The 16,600-nt window shown below is 40.8% G+C and overlaps 1 protein-coding gene across 3 annotated transcripts; it reads right to left on the bottom strand.

Moving 5' to 3' along the window:
• Positions 1–1,359: 1,359 nt before the first annotated feature.
• On the bottom strand, positions 1,360–12,509 carry phf10 (PHD finger protein 10). Of its 3 annotated transcripts, none has more exons than XM_085452497.1 (12): positions 12,440–12,509; positions 10,584–10,693; positions 10,163–10,293; positions 9,976–10,059; positions 9,760–9,884; positions 9,484–9,633; positions 8,851–8,960; positions 8,602–8,749; positions 7,830–7,982; positions 3,433–3,541; positions 2,722–2,910; positions 1,360–2,527 (listed from the first exon to the last, which is right to left on the bottom strand). In XM_085452497.1, exons 2-12 carry the CDS (start codon positions 10,634–10,636, stop codon positions 2,430–2,432), a joined length of 1,350 nt encoding a protein of 449 aa, XP_085308623.1. In that variant the 5' UTR covers positions 10,637–10,693; positions 12,440–12,509; the 3' UTR covers positions 1,360–2,429. The 3 variants fall into 3 exon arrangements, with proteins under 3 accessions (XP_085308623.1, XP_085308630.1, XP_085308638.1); XM_085452504.1 differs by lacking the exon at positions 12,440–12,509 and adding an exon at positions 12,006–12,433; XM_085452512.1 differs by lacking the exon at positions 12,440–12,509 and adding an exon at positions 11,747–11,768.
• Positions 12,510–16,600: the final 4,091 nt, after the last annotated feature.

Here is a 16,600-nt window from a genome sequence, read left to right as displayed (position 1 = left end):
TCGAAAGATCAAATTTGCTCCGTTTTTTTTTTTTGAAATAAGATACTTCAGAATCTTAAGAGTCTGAATTGACTTGAAGCGCATTTCTTTTTGAGCAATTACAGTTTTAGTTTATTTTAGGCTTGAAATACTGGGGATACTGGCTTCTTGGAACTTTTGTGCATCACTTGCATATTAATGTAAAGAAACAGGAAGAAATTAATAAGAATCTAAAATCAGTTGGAGATTTGACCCATATTAATATACATGGTAATGCCATTAGACAGCTTATAATGTACAAATACTTAGGGGTGCAAATTCATAATGCACTTACCTGGAACATACATGTGAAAAGTATATGTGTCAGAGTTCATCAGCAGCTTCATTTTCACTGGAGACTGAGTTTTTGGGGTCTGCTGCAACACTGTGTCAATTTTTTATAGAACTACTACAAAGTTTGTCTTAAATTTATGGCATCAGCAACTGGTTTGGAAATTTACCACTCAAGATCAAATTTTAATTTGATTAAAACGGCAGGAGAAAAAAAAATCACAGCAACAACACTCCTCAGTCACCAAGATATTTTTGCCTGCTTTTGAGCAGGCTACCAGGATTTTATCCGACCCCTCACACGTCCTGTTCTCAGAGTTGATGAACTCTGGCAGAAGGAACCAAGTCCCCAGTGTAAGTATAACTGTTGTAAACATTATTTGTTCCACTGTCAATTAAACTGATAAATGAGCAGGTCATGAGTGAATGACAGAGAAGTGTCGAGGTTTTTTAAAGTTAGTTGTTTTTTAATTATCACCTATTCTTAAGTCTGTGTGTGACATTTTAGTGCAGCAGTTGCCTGATCCAGGATGATTTTCTCTGGGAGAGTTAAAAAAAAAAAAAAAAGTTATCCTGTATGGTGCTGTGGCAGGCCACTTTCTCCAACATGGCTCAGTGGCTGAATCAGATTACTTCAGCCTCATCACACTGCTGAACTGCTGTGAGCATGCATCTCAAATTTATAGTTTCTGCACAAAATACCTAAATTAAAATCACACTTAGCGATAAAAGCACACCTGTTAGTACATACTGAAAATTTTATCAGTAATATATGAACTATGGATGTACTTCTCTATAAATAATGCAATGTACACAATATAACCTTACAGTATTAACTAAATTGCCATCTGTCTATGCGGTGGTAAAGCTGTTTGGCTCTGATATTTAAGAGATAAAATAATGCAATGCTGAACTGAGACAGTTTTTTCTGCTCAGCCTGTGAAAAAAATAAATGGAAAGGTAAAGCAGGAGGACACATGACTGCCAGGGGCTCCTTTTAACATCATAAAATACTGATAGAAAAAAAGATAAACTGTTCTTTTTTTAAAAAAAAAAAAAAGCTTTATTTAAAAAAAACAACAAAAAACACATTTAACTTCAATAACCAAAGCATTATATTCAACAACAAATATCCCGTTAACAACCTGCTTATTGCAGGACAGCAGGAAACTTTTCAAGTTAATTGCAGAAACATCAATTAACCATCGAGGTGATGGACGCTAAATTCAATGTAATCACAATTCAATGTAATTACGAGTGGTTCCATTTTTCTGAGACTTTGTTTCGTTAATAAAGACTCACTCCCAAAACTTGAAAACTCCTGCAGCTATGAGGTCTGACAGCCAGTGTCTTTTACATAAGCACCATGTCATTATTCACTTGAATAAGATTTTACTGGCCCGCCTCTGTGAATCACACATTATCAACATACAAACTGTAATTCAAAAGATATAAAAAAAATAAAAACACACCAAAAAAACAAAGACAAAGACAGAATTTTGAGAGAAAAAAAGATCAGCTGTTTCAGTAGTAAAACGATCAAAAGCACCATTTTCCCAGCAAACAAGTTATCACTGCAGCAACATAACGAGGCACAAACTGCACGATTTAACAATGAACAGGCGACACTGTTAGTGGTTTGGTCAAAGGATTCAGTGCAGCAAATCTGGATGGATCCGAGTTCCAGTTTAGCTTCTACATTATTTATGTATGTGGAGGTCATTCTCCCGAGCTGCTCTGTTGAAGGTAATCCCTAATGTGGACACATACATAAGTTAATAAAACCGTAATGCACTGATCGTGTTTATTGGTGGGAATTAATTATGTTTTAAATTATAGGCCTGTAGCAGAAAAGTCTTAGTCTGTATATTAAAGACACACCAAACAGCAACAGCAGGTTAAACATTCAGTTTGGATTTTTTAATATTAGGAAGGAAGCTTCACTACTGTGTTTGCTTTTTTTTTCTTTTTAAATGGATCACAAACTGTGCATTTATCTTTTTCCGTCAAAGCTGTTTGGCCAAACACTTATCTGTCATTTTCCAGTTCCACAGCTTCTAATAGCAGTGCATTTGTCTAGAATGTGATAACAGGATTGTTATGATTAATGGAACCGCTGATCATTTCTGAGCTGACTTGTTCTTTTTGGGTGTTTTAGCTCCTCCTTTCTTCTTGGGCGTGGTGAAATTTTTGTCGCAAACTTCACATATCCAAAGACCTGAGGAGACAGAGAGAATTAATCAAAAACATGAAAAAAACTACACTCAGCTCAAGAAGTGAACTTCCTTTGCAAACCTAAAAATCTGGGATTAAACCTGAAGGTTACTTGGCTAAGCCCCAAATCGTGTTTCGCAGTACAAGCCTCAGGTATTTGTTGGTCTAAAAATCACCTTTGTAGGTCCATCTACTCACCTGTAGGTATGGAATCCATGCCCACGCAGAAGGTGTGATATCCTCGATCGCACATGTCGCAGAACATCATCTCGTCCTCGTGGTGGGGCTGCTGGCACACGGTGCAGGTCTTACACTCCATGCACTGCCAGCGGTACGTCTGGATCATGCTCACCAGCTCCTCGCTCATATCCAAGCAGGATGGGTGGCCTGAAGTTCACGGACATGTGCAAAGAAGCAGAAGAGCCGGAGAGACACACACGAACCCAGATAAATACATGACACATGGAAAAGACAGGCAAAATACCGCCCTGATATTTTACTGACCCCAGTAAGGCATTTATCCACCGACATACTAAAGCCCATCATCTAAAACAGTAATATTTGTGACATTAGAACATTTTCAGGTATAATAAATAAGATGCTGAATTTTTCTACCAATTAAACAGCCTTCATCCAAATACCTGCTAATTCAATTGACAGATGACTTTGAACCACACAAGCTAAACTCTCTTACATACAGTATCATAAACAGTACAAATACTTTAAATCATGCTTACACACAGGTATATAAGGTTAGCCAGCTGTTTAACACTTAACTAAAAGTTTCCTTTGACTAAATATGGAGGTGACTTAATACATGTTAACTGCTGATGACTAACTAGACAATTTGTAGCAAAATACAAACAGATGTGATTAAACTGCCCTCTGGAGTTGAGTGTGTGAACTTACCGCTGTTTTCACACTCGGAGCAGTGAATGAGAGCCTCTGGCTTGCCTTTCTTGTTGGCCTCTTTACCCTTCTGGCAAATGCCACATATATCACTGGGAATGACCTTAGGCTGCAAGGGCAGAATAATGCTATAAAAATCACACACGAGCATCCTGCAGTCATGGGTGTAATTAGAAACAAAACTTTCAATATTTGGTGTCAAAGCTGCATTTAAGGTTTTGGTGAACATAGATTTTATTATGTTTCTTATTTAACTATAAATGTGATCTTTAAATAAAAGTGACCCCAGGATGGCCCTAAAATATCATCTGATCAATCAGCTGCAGCACCACACAAAGTTACCCTTTATGATGTTAAAATGTTCAATAAATTTGAAAAACATTTATACACTCTGACTAATGAATGCTTTGACCCTAACATAACTTCTGTCCTCCCCACGAGTGTGCAAACTCTCTCATGATGACTTATGAATGTGGAAATATGAAGTACCTGACTCATTCCATAGAAAATCAGTGAGTTACCCCCACCTGACCCCCTGAGAATCACCTGATTTTTAATGTAGGAACTTCTAGTAACTTTAGCATATCTAATGACACCATGCAAACTATAAAAATACTGGTGGCTGGCAGTGCTACCCATCAGCCTCCTAGAAGATTTGAGAATCCTATCCTATATAACTCCCCGAACTACAGGCTTTGGACATACACAGGAGTGGGTTAAAAGGATTTTAGCCAGTTGTCAAAATGTAAGAAAATATGGGACCTTTCATATGTTGTAACTTGTTTCGATAAAGTTGACCCCAAAATGCACTTTTTAAAGTTTTTCTCCAGTGTACTATTAGACATCAAATCAAGCATCCAGGGTACCAATGCTTGTTTCTGTTACTTTTTACTCTACATCACAGACAGGGTGAAACTGACATCCCATTATATTATAAGCTTTAGATTTTGACCCCGGTAGTGTTATATTGATTGGGTTGCAGTTCTGAAAGGATCTTAAAGGTCGTTTTAACTCATGTGGATATCTCCTTTACTGGGGAAGCTAAAAGGACTCAAAATAGACGACAAATGGCGGCAAATTGCAACCCATAACAATGTACTTTCTAAGGGCATGTAACTGACAGTTTTCACAGTATGAGGATAAAGTTCACCTGACCTTATTAGATATGCTTAAGTTATTGTATAAATACAAACAAACAAACATCAAACCAGCCAATTCTGGGGAGTCAGGTCTTTTCCTGAACTGACTGATTTTACATGGAACGACCACCCTGTGAATTCACCGTCTAGTTCAAAAAATGGCAGAGAGTAAAGAAACAGAAAGAGCAGAAAAAAAGTGGCTCGGGGAAATTTAAGTCCAGACATCACACAAATGGACAACCATTTAAAACTTATGAATCTTGATGTAACTGTACAGGAAGCTGAAGAAATAAACATCTGAGGGTAGAGCCACAGCTCTAAAAACAAAAAGTTGAGTAAAAGTCAACTCAGCAAGTATCTAAAGAGGATGAAATTCTTATAAAGATGAACTGAGCTAATGGAAACATCCCATTAATCACATGTAGCCCTTTATTACTATTATTATATTTATTTATCCTTATAAACTCATAGCATTATGTCCAATTACTTCAAATGCCTGAAGATACAGCGTGACATCCATCATTAAAAATATCCCCTGACAGATGAGATTAGACTATACAAAAGGCGTGGCTTACTAATGGTGGCAATCAAAAACTAGAAACAGAGCAGAGAAGAAAACTAAGAGTGAAACAGCAGCAGGAGAAGGAAACGAGAAAAAACTAAGAGTAGTCTCTTGAACTGAGCCCCGCTGATTATGTGTTTGGTCTGGCTGGATTACTGATGTCACCAGTAACATCTATACTGCCATTTAAAACGGACTCTTTAAACGTATTTGTTGGTTGTAGATAAGTCATGCCTGCATTTTGCTTAGGCGGGAAATCTGGGTGGAAACTTACGACACAAAAGGAAACCTTTCTTACCCCTACGCCGTAACTTTAATATTAAGTCATCTGCCTGACAGGTAGTTACATTTCCCAGGAGGTCGGGTTACGTCAGGTTACGTAGAAGATTACAGCGTGGAGTTAAGAGGATAAGAGGATAAATGAATAAGAGCAATCATGACACTTAATCTACTTTCGTTTTTTTATTGCATTATAACTGCTGGATTTACTGTTAATACAATCTACTGATTGATTGTTATGTTAATGCAATTAATGCCAATACAAGTGAACCAGCAGGGCGGTGCCTTGATGTGCAGGCACATTTTTAATCCCAATCTCAAAAAAATATATATATTTTTAGCTCAAGAGTTAATTTTTTTCCTGGTTAAATAACGGTTAATAATAATAATTTACTATCATCCTTATTAACCTGTTGACTCTTGACTGATTGGCTTGCGTCACCTGCATGCATAAGAAGCCAGAGAAGGGAAGGCATGGGGTTCGACTCGCACTATTAATTATTAGTTTGGTTTGGATTTATAAGCAGTCTTGTTTTTAATGTTAGTTTTATTATTTTTGTTTATTAAATGAGGAGAAATGCTGAATCTAACTATTGTGGGGTTGGTTTGCATTGTTACTCTTTCGTTTGCTTTTGCCGGGGCTCCAGTCTCACTTATTTGTGTTTGTTTGCATCTTTAAAATGCTTAAAATGCAGCAGTGTAGTGCGTCACATATTTTAGGTTCCTCTGAGCCACGTATTTAAGGACTGAAACAACGTGTAAGCTACCGAAAGGCTCTAGAGCCAAAGCTTCAGTAGGATTTTTCTCTTTTACTCACTACACTTACTTTGTTTATATTACGCTAAATATTAAACGTGCAAAACCTGAACAAAAGTCTGCTGTAGAGCCAGGTATTCAACAATCTAATTCCATCTTTGGTGTTCATAATTAGCTTTTATTTGTGAGTTGCTTATAAAACAGCTTTCAAGTGAGGTCACCATTAAGCACTGCATGTCCAGTAGATGGTAGCCAAACCAGAGCGAAGTAACGTTAATCAGCTAGCAGCCTTTCACATGTGGTGACATTTGAAAAACAGTAACAGTCATTTAAAAAAAATCACTCAAACTTTTCATCCACTGGGGAAAAAAATAAATTCTTCATCACTTAACAGGAAGCAGGCATATTTTTACTTAACAAAATGATAGGTCATACTATATCACATACTTTTATTAGCTGACTACCTCTAGTTGATTCTGGCTACCAACATGCCATGCCACATTTGGATGCTCTTATGCAGAAAGTTGTGATGATAAAAATGTCAATTAAAGCAAACTTTAAAAAAAAAAAAAAAAACACTGAAAGTCTTAACAGGTCTTACACTATCAAAAGGACCATGCCCACACCACAAAGCTGAGCTGAACTCAACTGGACATACCCAGGTCCATTTTAACATCTGAATAGTCCTATAAAGTTGGATTGGAAAACTACAGACAAATGGAAAGTGCACAATGAGCTGTGGGGAAGCAAAGTGGTGCATTTGCATCAAGTTCAAAGACTTTTAGTTTAAAATGAGGATATTCCACGACTGTGTGTCAGTCTACTTCTAGCTCAGCTCAGCGACAGTGTGAATAAGGTCAGCAAGGCCTCGTCACGCCATGATGACATCACAGGGGCAGGTAATGCCCTTGTCAAAACAGCTGTCTGATACTTATTAACAGTACATCACAGAGTGTATAAACAAAGTATGTTACTTTACCGATACACACTTAAAACAGTAGGGTTAAGTGCCTTCTAGACTTAAGGAGATAAATGTTAAAATTCTTTAGTGTTAACATTAACTACTTTTTAAAAGCAACTACAAACTATATGTGGTTTATATTTTCTATATTAGATTAACAAAATCATTTTATCATTTTTGACCAAAAAGGAAGAAACTAGCAGCCAAAAACATCCACTTACTTGTCTTGGAAGTATTTTTTCTGACAAGTGAGGACAGACAAGAGGTATACTGAAGACGATCAAAAAGCAAAACTTTGTCTTCACCAAAAAAACATAAAATCATCAAAAAAGTGAAAGTGCGGTGAAAGAAACGTGAACTGTTCCTTTAAAAGTTCTTATTGCTCACAGTCTTGTACAAAGAGGAACAAAAAAACGGGGGGGGGAAGCCACGTGGCAATCCTAAAAACAACAACAACAAAAAACCTGAAGATGGGACTCCCAGTGTGTGTTTGTGTGTGTGTTTGTGTGTTTGTGTGGACCAGGCTGTCCCAGCTGAAAAACTGACAAACTGTAGAAGCTGGAGAAAAAAAGTGAAGAAAGCTAGGGAGGGGTGGCGGGATGGATGGAGTAAGGGAGTGGTAGTAGTAGAAAGAGGAGGAGGGGGTAGAAAAGTGCTGCTGCTGTTGTTGGAGAAGAGTTCAGGTGGTTTTGTCCTCTACCTTGTACCCTGCGGTGGCTTTCTGGGATGCAGAGTGGCGCTGGCTGCCGTCTTTTCCCGTTGTTGATGTCCTGTCTTTGGCCTTGGACTTGTGGCTCTGTCTCCCCACACCCTCCTGGCTCTCCACATCAGATGTGTTGCCGGAAGAACTGTCCTATAGATTAAAAGAATTAAACAGGTGGAGGATCAGTGAAGGACAAATGATATAGCACTGCTGTGCGAGAGAGCATATCCATGACGAGGTAACTGTGATGGAGGTTAGTGACTTTGACATGAGACCTAGGATCAGTCTCACAGTTGGGCATTTCAGACTTCAGTGTGTTACCAAACTGTAATGTGGATCCATTGCTTCACTTTCCTTGCACTGTTTGTGTTAAAAAGCTTAGAAAGGTTTAACTTCTCCCTTCCCAGCCAATCAAATCACTCTGTGAAAATACCCAACAGGGCGATGTAAAATGAAGAGTGAGTAATCACATACAAACATGAGTAAGAGGCAACTAGATTGGCTCATTTATGACTAATGAAAGCTTGGGTAGTTTGCCTTGTGATTAATCAAAATATTCATGGACAGCAGTGACACCTACAATAGAAGTCACTCTTTGTTTTAGTTAACTTTTTGGTTAAAGTAGCATCCAGTTACTCTATACTTCTGATTTTCTTTTTGTGAATATCTGGTTAAATAGAAAATCTATACAATAAACTAAACCTCTTTCATCGGATTAATATTACTCCCATAACAAATTCATATAGCTGTGCATAAAATACTGTCTTACAGATGAGTTCTTGATCTTCTTGTCATCCTTGCCATCCTCAGCGTCGTCTGAGTCAGGCTCTGAGTCCGGTGCAGGAAGCTCTGGATCCAGTGGAGGTTCGAACAGAGCTGTGTTCAGCGGCAAGTACCGCAGCTCATTGGGAGAGTATCTGTCATACATCAAAATAACAGAGGATCAGGGCGAAACCTTTGATACATTGCACCGAACAGTAATTAGAAGTGAAAGTACTTATTTTAGTGGGTGCCGTACTTTTTGTAATAGTCTTGGAACTGTCCTGGTATAAGAGCCACAGGGTAGGGCCCTGTCCTGGTTAGCTCTGGAGCCAGCACCTTAAACCTGCCCTGGGGCACCTGGATGATCTGGGACAACAAAACACAACACATATAAGAAAATTAAAAAAAAAGCAAAAACCTCAACAACAAAAAAGACAGTTTGTTGTGGCATTCATAAGCCTCTAATCAGCTATAACCACATATACAATTATGTCATTCAATTTTACTTTTTTGACACCTGTGCACCATCTAACAAATTTTGATCTAACCAATGTGAATATATCAGTGTATCACGAGTCATTTTAAACTACATAGTGCCATACACGGATTTTCTCTTTATAGAGAAACATCACAGAGAAAGAAGTAATGATGTTTTAAGAGAAAAACCTGCACCGCTAGGGCATAAAACTGGAGAATTTCCAGTTGAAGTAAGTGAAACAATAGCCTCCAAAGAGGAAGCCAAAAAAAGCTTTGCAAGCTGTTTTTGGTTTTGGGAGACAGACATCCGCTCTGCTTTCTTTTTTTGATAAATGCCTGAAATTTAAATTAAGTCATCTATTGGGCTATTACTAAAACCCTGAAAAAAACAACAACTTTAGTTTGGATTTACATGTGTCTGGAGGTCAAAGTAAGCTCTCCTCTCTTCCATGCGCTCCCTGTTGAAGTTACTGTTGAACTCAGCAGCTTTTTTTGCTGCCTTCTTTATGTACTCGGGGACTTTGCTGGCCTCCACCTTCTGAGGGTTCTGCTGTTGCATTTGCTATGAAAGAATAAAGAATGTTAGAAATATATTTGGAGATGTATGCAGAAGATTTTCATTACACTTTAGATGAAAATAATGTGGCCCTACTTCTACAGGATCTTTTTTTGTTGCTTGTGAACTTACGGAGTACTCTTTTGCTATTCTCTGTCGCTCCCTCTCCTGCAGTATGACAGAATACTCTGAATGTTTAGTGGGATATTCCTTTATCATCAGATCGATCACCTCATCACTCCTCAGAGCTGTCAAACCTGAAGAACAAGAAAGAAACGGAAAGATGTTACCTTCTAATATCACAACTGGAACAGCGGTCGAGTCTGAGTTTGAAGGACTGGTTTCTACCCAGAGTGCATTGTGTCTCAGTGATGACATTCTGTTCACGAAGGTAGAGCTTCTCTTTGTGGGACAAGTCTCTCCTCTCCATATCTAAAAAGAAACAGAAAAGCACAAACCAACACCACCAGTTAATATCTTAGAGTAACTCTTTACAACAAAAAACAGGTAAACACAAAAAAATCTCACTTCTTACCAGGATACTTCCTCTTGAACGATGTGACTCCCAGATACTCGCTGACCTGCTCCTGCAGCATATAGTACTCTCCTGTATCGTCTGGTGGCCATTTGTATTCCGTCAGGTTTTCTGCTGGGAAATACGTCGGACTGGAAAGGAAGGTTGGAGGGACAACAGAGTTTGATGATTGGACAAGATTTTGTAAGATTAATCTTTGCTGATATAGACAAAAAATCGCCATTGGAAGAACTAAATAGACATCAATACTGACAGTTACAGCTTTTAGGGTTTATCATATACAAGTATATTTTGGGGATATATATTAAAATAAAAAGAATGTGACATATGGTAACAACAAATTTTCTGTCCTACTTGGTTGTCAAGAATGCTTGAAAATTATGCCAGTGGATGTTTCTTGCCGAATGCCAAACCAGCTTACCCAAGATCTTGACTTGAGGTATCACAGCTTCGAGAGCTGTCCCCTGAACCCATTCTCCTTCTCTTGGGAGGTTGGCTGCCATCATTGGACACTTCTTCTATGACATCCTCCTTCAGAGGAAAAGAAAAATCAGAATTAATTTTTAACATTACATAATGTGATGTTTGAAAACTCCAGAGCATGAAGTATATCCACAAAGCTTTTAGGAGCTTTCTGATTTTGTATTCGACACTTTTATGACACAGAAATGAATAGAGCCCAAATTCATTTTTGCTTGGTAAACCTGAACCCTAGGACTCATAATTGCAGGATTCATCTTCCTGTTGCTACAACAAATTTTAACATGTGATTCTCCAAGTGGGGGGCCCATCTGACCCACTTGGTTCCTGAAAGAGTTTCCATTCTATCATCGCTTAAGACCAATTTGCCTTGAGAGACCCCACTAGAGGCTCCCAGGATCACTTGGTTGACACCATGTTAATGTGACAATTCATGGAGGGACTACGACACCTCCTAGATGAGTTGTTTCATATTCTAAGATAAGACCCAGGATGTGCTGGAAAGATTACTTCTCTCAGCTGGCCTGGTAACAGCTTAGTATCCCACCAAGAAAAGATAGAAGAGGGGGCCAGGGAGAGAGAGGTCTGGGCATCTCTGCTCAGCCTGCTGTATCCACAAATCAGGCCCACTTAATGGCTGAGCAGTGCATACTTTTACTATTAATGAATCACAGTGTATTTAAACCGAGTGTGATTTTCTGTATATGCTCCACAGGCATGAGATAAAAATCACACACAGTGCACACTACTGCTATTTTAGACATGATAGTATTTCCCGGCCTGATGAAAACTTTTTAAACAACTGCAAAAGTTAACATTCAGAGATTTAGCCAGTTTAATACAGAGGGTTCATTTTGAAACACACTAAAAAATGATTTCAGATAAGGATATTTTCCCTCTTACATCAACACGAAGCTTTATTCAATATTATTGACGGTTAGATTATAGAGTTAGATTATAATTACTTTTTATGCTAAATACAGACCAAAACATGTATGAGTTTACACGCCAGAACTGACTGACAGAAGGAGCACAAATTGTCAAATCACTTATAATATTACGACATTAAACGTCGCGTTTTTACTTAGATCATTCAAAACGTACACAGACCAGATCACTGCAGATACATAAAACGAGGAAATTCAAACCGAACGAGCTAACTAACCAATTACTACACAGCTGAAAACAAAGGAGGGACGCTAATGTGGCTACTGATCATCAATCATGGACTAAAGTGTCCCATAAATGGCCAGTTAGCTATTAGCTCAGGCTATAGCCGTACAGAGCCGAGGGAACTGAGCAAACAGTGACTCGTGTTTTTATTATTAGTATTATTAATATTGTTATGGCGTACAAATGTCACCTTTATGGATTGTGCTCCGGGGGTAGCGGGGTTGCTATCGCAGGGCGGCCTGACGGGGAGCACAGCAGCCATATTTTTTGCTAAATGATTTCTGCAGCTAGGCTAGCATACTAGCTCGTTACTCCTTCGTTGGTGAAGTTTCGCGGCTGTTGGCGAGCGTTGAAACATGGCCGACACCTGCTGGACTGGACGCGTGACTTCAGGACAGGACTGGGACTGTGTGGTATAATCTCGATTTATCTTAATTATTATAGACAGTTAAAGTGAATTCATGGTCGTTACAGTCTGCATAAATTAAAACTACGTTTGATGAGAAGTTTGAACAAGTTTGAGTTATATTAACCCTTACATGCTGTTCACGTGTCATTTCTTTGACAACGTGGTTTAGGCCAGTTTTGACATAGGCCAAGAATTCCCTCATAAAAAGTACCTACAACGAATTTTGATCCACACAGTAGCGGGGTTTGATATAGGCGACATGGGCGGTTGCCCAGGGCAACATCGTGATGGGGGCGTGATAATACATACTTATAATTTTCACCGATGTTTTTTCGAAATTCTATGCGCGAAAAGTGGACAAACATTTCTTATCTATGATTTAATTCGTTATTATTAAATCCAAGGGCGTAGATTTGACATGAACGGAAGGGACATGTCCCCACCAATATTCAGCGATTATTAAATTGTCCCCACCAATAATTTGATCTATTCCAGTAAAGAAAATCAAACCCGATAGAAAGAAAAAAAACGATCTGTCAACGTCTCATTCACCCAGCGGTGCAGAAAGAGTTAAATTACGTCCTCTACTGGAGTCCTACCTCATGTGACAAATATGGCCAATGTGATTGGCTGTGCCTTTCAGGGAGCTCTGTTTAGTTTTAGCAGCGGCAAGCCTGCGCTGCCAGGAGAGGATGATGGCAGCAAAAAGGAAGAATCCAAATGAACTCATAAAATGTGTCCGTCATAATAACACTGCGGTAAAGTGAGCCGTCATTTGTGAGCCGCGGTCAAGCCAGCCGCCTCCTATCCGCCGCATGAATTTCCTTGCGCTTTTACACCAGTCTTTACGGTAGCGTCTTTTCGCTTTATATCCTGATTGAAAGCCTAGACTCGCGCGCACACGCACGCGCGTAAACAGTCACACGCACGCGCGCACACAAATTACAATGGAACAGCCCAATACAGCCATGGTGACAGTCTGGTTGCATATTCAAAAATTCATTAAAAATCATTCTTAAAAGTTGATGCCAAGCTTTCAACACAATCCTCTTCTCGGACACCTACTTTACCTCTGGGCCAGATTTACTGTAATATTACTCAGAAATCACAGTAAACTCATATTCAGTGCAATACAGTCAATGCACTACAATTATGTTTATTTCAAAAATTCATTAAAAGTCATCCTGAATAGTTGAGGTCCAACTTTCAACACATTCCTTCTCTGGGACACCTACTGTACCTGTGTGCCAGGTTTCAGCCAGATTCACTGTAAAATTCCTCAGAAATTAATGGACATTTATATGCAATTCAATACAGCCAATACACTACAATTATGGAAATTTCAGAAATTCGTTAAAAATCATCCTGAGTAGTTGAGGTCCAACTTTCAACACATCCCTCCTCCGGGAAACCTGCTGTACGTCTGGGCCAAGTTTCAGCCAGATTTACTGTAATATTCTTCAGAAATTGCAGGGAACTTATGTTCAGTGCAAGAAAGGCTGAAAGACGACCACCACTGAACAAGACACACAAGCTGAAACGTCAAGACTGGGCCAAGAAATATCTCAAGACTGGTTTTTCTAAGGTTTTATGGACTGATGAAATGAGAGTGAGTCTTGATGGGCCAGATGGATGGGCCCGTGGCTGGATTGGTAAAGGGCAGATAGCTCCAGTCTGACTCAGACGCCAGCAAGGTGGAGGTGGAGTACTGGTTTGGGCTGGTATCATCAAAGATGAGCTTGTGGGGCCTTTTCGGGTTGAGGATGGAGTCAAGCTCAACTCCCAGTCCTACTGCCAGTTTCTGGAAGACACCTTCTTCAAGCAGTGGTACAGGAAGAAGTCTGCATCCTTCAAGAAAAACATGATTCTCATGCAGGACAATGCTCCATCACACGCGTCCAAGTACTCCACAGCGTGGCTGGCAAGAAAGGGTATAAAAGAAGAACAACTAATGACATGGCCACCTTGTTCACCTGATCTGAACCCCATTGAGAACCTGTGGTCCATCATCAAATGTGAGATTTACAAGGAGGGAAAACAGTACACCTCTCTGAACAGTGTCTGGGAGGCTGTGGTTGCTGCTGCACGCAATGTTGATGGTGAACAGATCAAAACACTGACAGAATCCATGGATGACAGGCTTTTGAGTGTCCTTGCAAAGAAAGGTGGCTATATTGGTCGCTGATTTGTTGTTGTTTTGTTTTTGAATGTCGGCGAGGATTCCGCACGGCACTCCCCTCCATTCACCTCGCGAATCTCCGCTCTCTTCCAAACAAAGTCGACGAATTACTGCTCTTAAACCGGACTAACAAGGACTTTGCACGCTCTGCTGCCCTCTGCTTCACTGAAACCTGGCTCAGTGAGCGAGTCCCAGACGCTGTCTTAAATCTGCCGGGCTTCCAACTTCACCGGGCGGACCGCGAAACAGAGCTCTCAGGGAAAACAAAGGGTGGTGGAGTCTGCTTCTACATTAATGAAGGTTGGTGTACTGATGTCACAGTGTTACAGAAACACTGCAGCCCACACTTGGAAAGTTTTCTCATCAACTGTAAACCTTTTTATTCACCGCGGGAGTTTTCTTCCTTCATGCTGGTCGGAGTTTACATCCCTCCACAGGCCAACGCGAACAACGCACTGTGCGAGCTGGCTGACCAGATTACTACCCTGGAGAGGAAATTCCCGGATTCCTTTACAATTATTCTTGGGGATTTTAACAGAGCAAACCTAAACTACGAACTCCCTAAATACAGACAGCATATAGACTGCCCCACCAGGGACAACATCATACTGGATCACTGCTACACCACTCTAAAAGATGCCTATCGCTCTGTGCCCCGGGCAGCTTTGGGACATTCTGATCACTGCATGGTCCATCTTATTCCAGTTTATAGGCAAAAACTCAAACGTGCCAAGCCTGTAGTCAAAACTGTGAAGAAGTGGACTAACGCAGCAAAGCAGGAACTGCAGGACTGTTTTGACTCCACTGATTGGACTGTTTTTGAAGCTGCATCTGAGAACCTAGATGAGCTCACGGACACTGTGACATCATACATCAGTTTCTGTGAAGACGTGTGTGTGCCAACAAAGACCTTTTGCACATACAACAACAATAAACCATGGTTCACTCCTAAACTCCAACATCTTCGCAAGGCCAAGGAGGACGCTTACAGAAGTGGTGACAGGGTCCTGTACAAGCAAGCCAGGAACACACTGACCAAGGAGATCAAAGCAGCTAAAAGGATCTACTCCCAGAAGCTGGAAGAACGGCTCTCAGCCAACGACCCTGCATCAGTGTGGAGGGGCCTGCAGGAAATCACCAGCTAAAGACGCCCCCCACCCACTATTGAAGCAAACAAAGACCTGGCCAACGAGTTAAACACTTTCTATTGCAGGTTTGAGACGGACAGACTCCCACGCCCCACCCTCCCCTCCCCAGGGACATTGCTTCAGACATTGACCCCCAACACACCTTCCACCTCTCCCCCCTTCACCCTGCCCCTCCCCAATCAAGACTCAACAACCACCCCCACCCTCTCCAACCCAGACTCAACGACCTCCACCACACCTCTCACCCCCCTTTCCTCCTCCCTGAAACTAAGAATACACACTCAGGATGTGAGCCGACTATTCCAGAAACAGAAGCCCAGGAAAGCCCCCGGACCAGATGGCGTCTCACCCTCCTGCCTCAAAACCTGTGCTGAACAGCTGGCTCCCATCTTTACTCGCATCTTCAACAGATCCCTGGAGCTGTGTGAAGTTCCCTCCTGCTTCAAACGCTCCACCATCATCCCTGTTCCCAAGAAACCCACCATCACAGGACTGGATGACTACAGACCTGTCGCCTTGACGTCTGTGGTCATGAAATCCTTCGAACGACTGGTGTTAGCCCATCTGAAAGACATTACAGGCCACCAGCTGGACCCTCTGCAGTTTGCCTACCGGGCAAACAGGTCGGTGGATGATGCAGTGAACATGGGGCTGCATTACATCCTGCAACACCTTGACCGCCCGGGAACTTATGCCAGGGTCCTGTTTGTGGACTTTAGTTCGGCTTTTAACACCATTGTGCCTGAACTTCTTTCCTCCAAACTCTCCCAGCTCAGCGTGTCACCAGCTACCTGTCAGTGGATCACCAGCTTCCTGACAGACAGAAAGCAACAAGTGAGGCTGGGGGAGATCATCTCTGAAACCCGGTCCCTCAGTATTGGTGCCCCTCAAGGATGTGTCCTCTCACCACTACTGTTCTCCCTCTACACTAACGACTGCACCTCCAATAACTCTGCTGTCAAACTCCTAAAGTTTGCAGATGACACCACTGTCATTGGCCTCATTCAAGATGGTGATGAGTCTGCATACCGGCAGGAAGTTGAGCGGCT

Source organism: Copadichromis virginalis, linkage group LG1 (assembly GCF_057382275.1).
Source record: "Copadichromis virginalis isolate Kocher_CV1m ecotype Utaka linkage group LG1, C_Virginalis_male_GT1.1, whole genome shotgun sequence".
Taxonomy (NCBI): domain Eukaryota; kingdom Metazoa; phylum Chordata; class Actinopteri; order Cichliformes; family Cichlidae; genus Copadichromis; species Copadichromis virginalis.
This window is presented reverse-complemented; position numbering and strand designations above follow the sequence as displayed.

What these genes read in the sequence shown, in the direction of transcription:
- phf10 (XM_085452504.1), bottom strand. Translation starts at nt 12,077, where the DNA reads ATGGCTGCTGTGCTCCCCGTCAGGCCGCCCTGCGATAGCAACCCCGCT. An exon ending in ACCTCAAGTCAAGATCTTGG is followed by an intron (nt 10,294 to 10,583) that starts GTAAGCTGGTTT and finishes CTTCCTTTCCAG; the next exon opens with TCCGACGTATTTCCCAGCAG. An exon ending in AGAAGATCAAGAACTCATCT is followed by an intron (nt 7,983 to 8,601) that starts GTAAGACAGTAT and finishes TTTAATCTATAG; the next exon opens with GACAGTTCTTCCGGCAACAC.